Here is a 9,266-nt window from a genome sequence, read left to right as displayed (position 1 = left end):
GCCGCAGTAGCAGGCAGACAGGTAGTGACGTCACCGACGCCATATTAAAGATTTGCTGCTGTTTTCTCCGTGTCGCTGTTGCCATCTTTCTGTTTCCAGCTGGACTCAGAGAGACCACAGAGTAGCAAACATAACTCCACAATGGAAATCGACACACTTCTGGGAGCATTTAGAGGTACCGCAGGCACCACCTGACCAATAACGGTTAACAGAAAAGGTTTGGTAAATTCGTTAGCTTGTAAGCTAAGCTAGGAAATCAAACTAGCAGCCGATGCTAGGTGCTGATCCAGCTGGGGAAACCATTAAATATCACGAGTAATCGATATCGATTGGTTCTCAACGGTACACAGAAAATGTGTTTGAGTTGATTTAGTTGATGTACCCGGTCGGAAGTTGATAAAGTGCTCTGCAACCCAGCAACAGATAGAAAGCCGGTTAGCTCTGAGCTACACTGCTGTTACTATGTGAGCACTCGATACACAGGCTAAGTCGCTTATTTAACGTTACTGTCAGAAACTTCTTACTTGCATTAACTTCGCTGCATAGTCAGCAAAAAAAAATTTTTATTTGTGTGGCATAACTTTGTAGAAGAGTGTGAGTGGGTTGTATAATAATTACAGAATAGCCAAAGTTGCTGACTGAGTGATGCCTTGAAACTGTCATTGATCGTTGATGCTGACTTTGTTTACAAACTCAAGATATTAAATCGTATACAAATATTTTTAAATATCCATAATCCAGTTGTCCTCCATGACTATATTGTAAATTCTCCAATTCAAGCACCATGTCAGAATTTTCAGTTTCAAAGTGCTCCATTGGCATTCTTCATACAAAATGACCAAAGCATGAATGCACACTATAAACAATAACAAAATAAAGTAAGGTATCGGGAATGATATTAAACAGAAATAGAATAAAATTTATACTAGAAGCATTATTATTTACTTTGTTGTTCACTGTAGATTTCGAGAAGAAGGGAGAAAAGGAAACCTGCCCCATTTTGGATCAGTTTCTATCACTTGTTGCAAAAACAGGAGAGACCATGTAAGTTCAGTTCTCACACACACAGATGCTGTTGTAGAGAATATTGCTTTTATAGACAACTTTTTTTCAAGGACACTAGCCTGGTTTAAACTTCGGGGAAAAAGTCAATTCTGAGTTTGTATATTGTAGTTTTTGAGTTTATATCTTATGATTTGGGACTTTTAACGTCTCACAATTCAGATTTTGTTTTCTTCTCATAATTAAAAGGGTCTGCATGGATCATAAAATGTATTCTTTGAACGAAATGTTAATCTTATAATGTAATATTTTTTTTGTGCATTAAAATTAAATAAATTAAATGTGCAAAAACATTTTCTGATCCAGACAGACCTATTTATCCATAAAATAATCACGCTTTAATAAATATAAACTGAAAATTCTGAGAATAAAACCCAATGTAACTCGGAAGTCAGAATTAATTTTTTTCCTTTCCCCTTAAGCAAAAATGGGCTTCTATAGGGCTTCCTCAAACAACAAATCAAAGTTGGCAGTTCTAATTTTTTAAATAAATATTGCAGGGTTTATTTTTAAACGATTAATCTGTGCATTATCTTTATTTTGTATTTAATGTGCCCTTTTTTTTTTTTTTCATCAAACACAGTGTTTCCCCTGCCATTATATTAGGGGTGTGCCCCCCCCCCCCCCATCGGCACCCCCGTCCCCCTTTGAAGGTCAAGTTAATTTTATTTTCTCAATAGTGCCAAATCACAACAGAAGTCATTTAAAGTTACCTTTTCTATAGAACAGGTCTATACCTTGTTCTTTTATTAAATAAACGAAATAGCCATAAGTTATTTATCTTATTTACACAACAGCATATTATTTTCTGGCTCTAAGTTACATGGTCTGTATCGCGCACGCCGGAGTCACACACACACACACACACACACAAGTGAGCACACACGACACAGAATTTCTGAGGGGATAAATCATGAGGCTATTGTAAGAAGAAATGAAACTTGTTTTTATGCTTTCAAATAATTAGACATGCTAAAACACAGACTTTGGTGGCAATAAAACATAAGGTTGGAAAAAAATAAAATTTAATAGAGCCCTAAACGTATAATTTTTGTTAAACTTTTAATAATTATTAATAAAAATGTTAATAATTTAGATGTTAAATTGTTTAAGTTTCATGATTTTAATTAATTAGACATTCCCATAAACCTAGGGGAAACACTGAAACATTAACTTCCCCTCGCAAGGATGTCTCTTCTCTGATAATGTGTCAGCAGCATGAGGGCGGGTCAATAATAATCCCTCCCCTTCAGAAACCTGTCACTCACATGAGGTCACAGCATCAGAATGGGCTTTTAGAGTAAATTATTACAATAAAAGTAAATGTGAAGTTTCATATTTTTCTTCTACCTTCATTTAAATCATTGCTTTCTACATCATCAGGATTCAGTGGTCTCAGTTTAAAGGTTACTTCCTCTTTAAACTGGAGAAAGTGATGGATGATTTTAAGGCCTCATGTCCAGAGCAACGGGGACCTGCAAATCCAAATGTTGAGTACATTCCCTTTGATGAGATGAAGCAGAGGATTCTTAAAATCGTCAATGGATACAACGGGTAAGGGACGACATGCATATTCCACAGTTGTTCCATAGTCCCTTTTTAAAAACATTTCAATTAAATAGATTTTTTTTTTTCCAGGATTCCTTTCACTATTCAGCGTCTTTGTGAGCTTCTTACTGAGCCAAAAAGAAACTACACAGGAACAGACAAGTTCCTCAGGGGTGTGGAGAAGGTATGTTGCGTTCAAGGAAATAAACACAACTTTGGGAAATAATTTTTTTTGTGCCTTGTTTTCTGAAAGCCTTAAAGCAGATTAACTCTCTTCGCTCAGTTTAAATGAAATATTTTTCATTTTCAGAATGTGATGGTGGTCAGTTGTGTGTATCCTACCTCAGAGTAAGTTCAACTCTTTCCTGCTCTATTTTGTGAGTGGGCAGCTTTCACTATCACTGTAATGTGTTCACAAACTGTTCTTTAATACATCTCTTATTTTTACAGGAAAAAAGGGTCAGGTTGTGTGAACAGAATGAATGGTGTCATGTTCCCTGGCAACACTTCAGCGTTTCCAGATAGGTGAGTTTATCACTTTAACCAGCATTGTGGAAACTTTATCAGCCTCATGGGTCACTAAACCAATTCAGTTTGAAATGTTAGCGCTGACTGTAAAGAGAGGCTTGTTGGACATAATTTTACTGTTTGATGGCTTGATGTTTGATTGTCTGTGATAGAAATGTGAATGGTCCAGCAACACACAGGCCACTGAACAGAACAAAACTCTCCCTGTCCAGCAGTGTAGCTACCAACGGCCTTCCTGACAGCACAGAAAGCAAAGAACAAGTCTCAGAGCAATCAGACAGAACAGTCAAGTAAGTACAAAACACCAGGATGTGATACTCTTGTTCAATAGATGTAGACCTATTGTTGAATGTTTTTTTTATTTCTTGTATTTTTGGAAGAACAGTTAAGTGGTGCACTTTACAATATGGTGTCATTTGTTAACATTAACTGAATGACTAACATGAACTATACATTTATTACATTATTGATTAGTCTTTGTGAATGTTAGTTAATGACAATACAGTCATTCATCGCTTGTTCATGTTAGTTCACTGTGCTTTAATGTTAACAAACACAACTTGTGATTTTAATAATGCATTAAATGCTGAAATGAACATCTAAGATTCATAAATGTAGAAGTATCGTTCATTATTATTTAATGTTAACTAATGAACCTTATTTGAAAGAGTTACCCTTATTTTCCACAGCTGTCATTTTACATATCTAAATTACTAATATTTTCTTAATATTATCTATACTTTGCATAAATTGCAGTAAATTCAGTTTACAAGTGATTTATCTTATTTTTTCCCCACACATTTCATAGTTTCGCATTTCATTTAAGCTCCTCGTTGACACTGTTGTCTCACTGGTAAAGAAGTACTTTAGCTTTTGAGGAAGGGGGGGGTGACTGTGACAATTTTTCTGTGTTGAAGTGACACCACAACTGTGGGACAATAATTTTTTTCATTGATAATTTTCACATAATGACTATTAAAATGGTTTATTTCACTATTTGTTTAGATTATAATGAATAATAATTCATTATTTTGTTAGATTTTCATAGTTTGATCAAAGTGTGTTACAACAAAATCTATACTTAAAAGGAAGTAACAAAAATAAATGGCATAATAAAGATTCCAAGACAGTTTTAATGTCTCCTTATAACAAAAAGCTGAAAATTGTTAGTTGTAAAATGAGGACAAAAAAACCTTCAATTATAAATAGATGACTTCAAAACTTGGCATGAAAGCACAAAACTCAAATTATGATTTCATGGACTGTAGAAGTGTGTATTCAGAGTTTAAAAACGGGTTTTGTCGTCTTTTTTAGTGAGCCTTCAGCGTCAGAAGCAGAATGTTCACACGGAGGTCCAGTGAAGTGTAAACATCGTGAAGATGACGATGCTACAAACACTGAGTCTCATGAAGCAAAGAAACTCAAGTTTGAAGAGGAGGAAGATGACAATGAGGAAGGAATAGAGAAGGAGCTGGATGAAAAGCAGTCGCCCTGCACATCGGTAGCAGAGAGCTCATCGGATGTACCGCAGTCCTCATCAGACGTCACTGCGGAGGTGAAGGATAATAAACCTGACGAATTTGTCACTGAAGATCAAGGTACAGTGCACTGACTACCAGCAGAACTATGTTGAGTGGACATTGGCATACACACAAGGAGATATTACTTCTAACATCCTGTATGAGCTGAGATTGTGAATATCAGATCAATTGTAAATGAAGCATCCGAACCTTGCCCATTCATTTGAAGGTTATTTCTGTTGTCTGGGATTGTCAACTGCTTGTCCCAGGCTGTTTTTACATGTGGTTTGGTCCAAACCTGAGTCTCCCCCACCCAAAGGTCTTTTTAATATTGTATTATGTGACTCAGATCCACAATGCATTTGTGTTATCAACATGAGTACCACCATGAGTACTAGAGGCAGCTGTTTAACACTGTAGCTAGGTAACTGTTCAGGGGAACATGCCAAAAATGGAAAGTGCTGTTTGGTTCACTTTTTTTTTTTTTTTTTTCACCACTCGTGCTTTTGTTCCTTCGCTGGCAAAAATTAATCCTAACATGCACGGCGAAGGCAATTTCTGCAGACATGAGCAGCAATGAAAAATGCATTATGCTATAATAGGCTTCCACATAATAAACCAAATTACTTTCATGCCATTTGTTAACCGTCCTGGAGTTCACATAAACCCTGTCCCACAATCCCATTTTGAAGGTTTGGTGCGCAGCCTCATTCAGAAAATGTACTCGTCTCCCTTTGCCAGGCAGTCTGGTGTTTAAACTGGAGATTTAGCATGAAGGCTATTTCTGGGCAATCGCAGGCTTTTAGAGTTTTTTTTATGTCTAATCTTTTTTTACTTTGGAGGTCTAAAAGCATATATTGTGCATTCCTTAGTGTATAAGGAATGTGGGTGACTGAAAATCATAACAGACCATAGGATTTGGGTTCAATCAGTGTAAAATAAGCCACAAATATAAATGTTTCTTGTTTTATTTCAACCAGCTTGGTCATGTGAGTAACTGCTGTGCTAATATTTTTTATATTTTTGCATATCAGCAGCTGTTTGCATACATTTACGTTTTCTGCTCCTCTCTCTGCAGAACCCTCAAGCACACAGTCAGAGGTCGTAGAAAATGGGGTTGACAAATCCGCTTTGGACGATTCACCCGACCCTTCCCACAATCAGGCGACTGGCAGCGAATCAGATCTACCAGAACAGCGGTCGGAGAGGGAAGAGAGCGCCGAGGCTCAGGAAACGGACGAGAGAAATGACCCAGTCAGCAGTAGCAGCAGCAATAACAGCAGTGACGAGGGAGTGTCCAGTGCAGAGACTCCATCTGCATGTCCCAGCAGTTCCACAGAGCTGACGGCAGAGGGCAGTGCCACTGCAGAAATTAGTTCAGACAGCTCAGAGACTGCAGATGACACCATGGAGCAAGACTGAAGTTTGGCCGCACATTGATTTTTACACTCTACTGTACAAAACCCCAAAAATCACTTATCCTGCGAGTTTAGCAGATCCTTTATAGACCAGGAGAGGAGGGCATTGTGATGACCTCTCGTGACACATCTACTCCTTATGACCCTTCTTCGGGCATCTTCTCTTAATATGGGCTCTTCTCTGAAGAACAACTAAAAAAACTGGAAGCTCATCTTTCTGGTGGTTGAGCGGAGCGTTTGCCATTGAGTAACTCGAATGCTTTGTGTCCATGGCGGTTTTCTGTAATTCTGTTCTAATCATGAGCGCCCATCAACTCCACATCAACACGTTCTAAAGCTGTTGGGTAAAACACCTTTCATTTCACGTCAGATCTCTCTCCTGCTCTACTAATAGTGAAACCTTGGCAAATCTTTGGTTTGTGTGAATGTGTGCATATGTTTGAGGGGTGTGTGTGTGTGTGCACTTCCTTTAGTTTAGTCCAGTCAACAGATGATCTCAGGATTCCCGTTGACCGGCAGACCAGTGTCTAAACATTCCAGGAGAACACCCCTTTCCCCTCATATTGCCTTCTGCATTCATCTGCTGGATTGTAGCACAAAGTGCTCAATAGCAGCATTAGACCGATTTCCTTTCTTTGCTATTTTTCTTTCATTTTTAGGTTCTTTGATTTTAACTGCCTGACATGTATTAATCCACTGATGCTGGTAAATAATTCTAAAATGGACTAATGTGATTTTTCCATGCACTAGATGCTCGAGTGCTGTTGGTTGCAATGTGTAACTTAATATAGTGAGCCTGTCTTCGACTGACACATTATGCTTAACCACTATTGAGCCGTCCTTATTTGTTATAAGATTTTCATTTTGGTTCATCAAACAATGGCAAACAGTTGTATAAAGGTTAAAATGAGCAACACTGTCAACACCAACATCTCTTAAACTGTACTTTTCATGCTTCCTACAGACATGTATACAGGCTGTTCTACTCATACCTATTTCCACAGCTCCTTTTTGATATGTAGAATTTTTAAATTAGATTTTGTAGATTATAAGTGTTCACTGCTTTTGTGAAAAGTGAAAATTGTATGATCTCCATGTGAACTGAATGCTTGGGCTTTCAACAGTATTTCTGAAGAGCAATAAATGTTCACATTCAAAGCAGCGATATGCTTAATCTGTGGCAACCAGAGACATTTCTAACATATCTGAATAAAACTCTTTGGAATATCGGGCCATAAACACAATTCATTTTCATCACAATGTTTAAGTGAAACCTAATATTGCTAGCCATGACATTTAATAAGAGGGAGATATGGAAGTAATGGACAGTAACTGCAAATAAGAGCTAGAATTTCACATAAAATAGATTTGCATCTGTTCTTACATCAAACTATGATGAGTCATTCAATAAAATATTTCAGTACAAACTGCAATGTTAGTGCACCCTCAAGTTCTATAAAATATTAAGATAGGAAATCTGTAGTTTGCTTGAATTCATCAACACGGTTACATACTCAAACTACTGTGTCTCACAAATCTCTTTCATACTTAAGTCCCTAAATGACCCACCTCTTGAAATGAGGCAAGATTTCCCACACCAACCCTCACAATTTTACACAGTAAACTAGTAAAGTGCCCTAAACCACGCAATCCCTTATACTGTGGTCACAGAAAGAAAGGAATTATGTAGTCTTGTACCATCTGTGGACATTGTGCCATGTGTCAGCAGCTCCTGAATGGTCATCCAATTGTCAAATATCCTCTTGTTCCTCCTCTTCATCATCTTTTTACGGCTGAGCTGGATAATATCAGGCTCCTTCTTGTCGTCCAGTGCTCCTGCTTGTTCTTTGCTCTCTATGCAGCACTGCTTCATGAGTTCCCGCCGCTGACGCTGTTCTTTGGCTAGTGCCGCATGCTGTTTGCGCTCCTCCTTGTTCCAGTATCGACCCAGTTTTAGTTCGCTTGCTGCGTCGTCATCTGTAGTTACGCTGCAGCGTTCTTCTCGAATGCGCAAAGCTCGCTCCTTCAGAAGCTGGTCCCTGATGGGCCTTTTGGTGATGTACTTTGTTCCATCGCTACGAATCTTTACTTTCCATCCCGTCTTGGGCCTGGACTCAGTGGGGTTGGTTTCTGCGTTCTTGCACAGGCTGACTAAGCTGACTTGACTCTGGGCATATTCCACAGCTGACTTCTGCTGGATAAGTTGCATGTAGCTTTGGTAATGTTGTGCATGGGCTGGGATGTAGGTGTTCTTGTACGAGGAATGACGTAAGGAAGTCAGAAGAATCTTCCTTGGGTTCTTTTTCTTACTCTGCTTTCTTTTCCCCTGATTTGTAACCTCTGGATCTCCAGGTAAACTCTTGGTAGGGCTGATCTCCTGAATGGGAGAGAGGTTATGTTTGGAGCATGCTGTTGTTGAGTTGCGTCTATGCATGGGAGAACCTTTACCCTTGTCTCCAGCAACCATCCTTTGGGATTCAAGAGAATCTGCTTCCAGAGTAGGATGTAAACTCCAGCAGCTCTCTCCAGTGTTGTAAGCACTAGTGGAGCCTTCGTTGTCCACTTGGTTATTGATGAGGTCCTGGTGGACTTGCTCCAAAAAGTGCTTGGCACTAGGGTTTTTGGCTTGCTGATCACCACCTTCAGCCTGAAGCCTGTGTGCTTGTATGATACTCAGGCATTCCAGCTCAATGTTCAGCAACTCCTTATTAAGCATCTGAATCTCCTGATCATCACAGTCTACATTAACCCCCTTTCCATACAGTGTGGCATCATGCTCCAGAAATCCCTGAAGACTGTTACTATTCACAAGGGATTTCAATTCAAGCAGTTTCCGGAAACGTTCACATGTCGTACTAGGTATACCAAGGAAGTTTCCACTGTCTCCATTGTAAGCCGAAAGGAAGGAGTCATTGCTTAAATGTATGTCCCCACTTTTGACAGTGTCCTGATTATAGTTGTACTTCTTGTGGTTTTCTGGGAGAGTGTCACAGAGGGAATTCTGGTCATCCCCCAAGATGTCCTGCTCTGAGCTTTCATCATTACGAGTGCTTTCATCTGTGCGGCCTACGCCGCTGTCTTTCTCATGCTGGTTGGATAGTAAAGTAGCCGTATCTGTAGTGCCTCCATCTTCTTCATTTGTGCTCTGTTAAAGAGAGTGGGAAGAACTTTTAATAGCTTGCAAATCACT

At 38.9% G+C, this 9,266-nt stretch overlaps 2 protein-coding genes across 4 annotated transcripts in view; one reads left to right on the top strand and one right to left on the bottom strand.

Annotated features, from left to right (window-relative positions):
* Positions 1–11: 11 nt before the first annotated feature.
* On the top strand, positions 12–7,507 carry ppp4r2a (protein phosphatase 4, regulatory subunit 2a). 3 transcript variants are annotated; one of them, XM_079402845.1, is made up of 9 exons: positions 12–175; positions 963–1,044; positions 2,446–2,616; positions 2,701–2,794; positions 2,921–2,958; positions 3,061–3,135; positions 3,291–3,428; positions 4,453–4,736; positions 5,737–7,507. In XM_079402845.1, exons 1-9 carry the CDS (start codon positions 142–144, stop codon positions 6,078–6,080), a joined length of 1,260 nt encoding a protein of 419 aa, XP_079258971.1. In that variant the 5' UTR covers positions 12–141; the 3' UTR covers positions 6,081–7,507. The 3 variants fall into 3 exon arrangements, with proteins under 3 accessions (XP_079258971.1, XP_079258972.1, XP_079258973.1); XM_079402846.1 differs by having other exon boundaries at positions 3,351–3,428; positions 5,737–7,309; XM_079402847.1 differs by having other exon boundaries at positions 24–464; positions 5,737–7,309.
* pdzrn3a (PDZ domain containing RING finger 3a) overlaps positions 5,632–9,266 on the bottom strand; it is a 30,864-nt gene continuing 27,229 nt past the window's right edge. Inside the window, exon 10 of the mRNA XM_079402844.1 lies at positions 5,632–9,221. Within this exon, the coding sequence (XP_079258970.1) occupies positions 7,731–9,221 (1,491 nt within the window). The 3' untranslated portion in view covers positions 5,632–7,730. The remainder of the gene's footprint in view (positions 9,222–9,266) is intronic.

The sequence above is a fragment of the Barbus barbus genome, assembly GCF_936440315.1.
Source record: "Barbus barbus genome assembly, chromosome: 41".
In the NCBI taxonomy this organism is placed as follows: Eukaryota; Metazoa; Chordata; class Actinopteri; order Cypriniformes; family Cyprinidae; genus Barbus; species Barbus barbus.
This window is presented reverse-complemented; position numbering and strand designations above follow the sequence as displayed.

Excerpts from the sequence above, each read along its gene's own strand:
- ppp4r2a (XM_079402845.1), top strand. The coding sequence starts at position 142 with ATGGAAATCGACACACTTCTGGGAGCATTTAGAG. Across the intron at positions 2,617-2,700 it reads ATCGTCAATGGATACAACGG|GATTCCTTTCACTATTCAGC; the intron begins GTAAGGGACGAC and ends TTTTTTTTCCAG. Across the intron at positions 2,959-3,060 it reads TGTGTGTATCCTACCTCAGA|GAAAAAAGGGTCAGGTTGTG; the intron begins GTAAGTTCAACT and ends TTATTTTTACAG.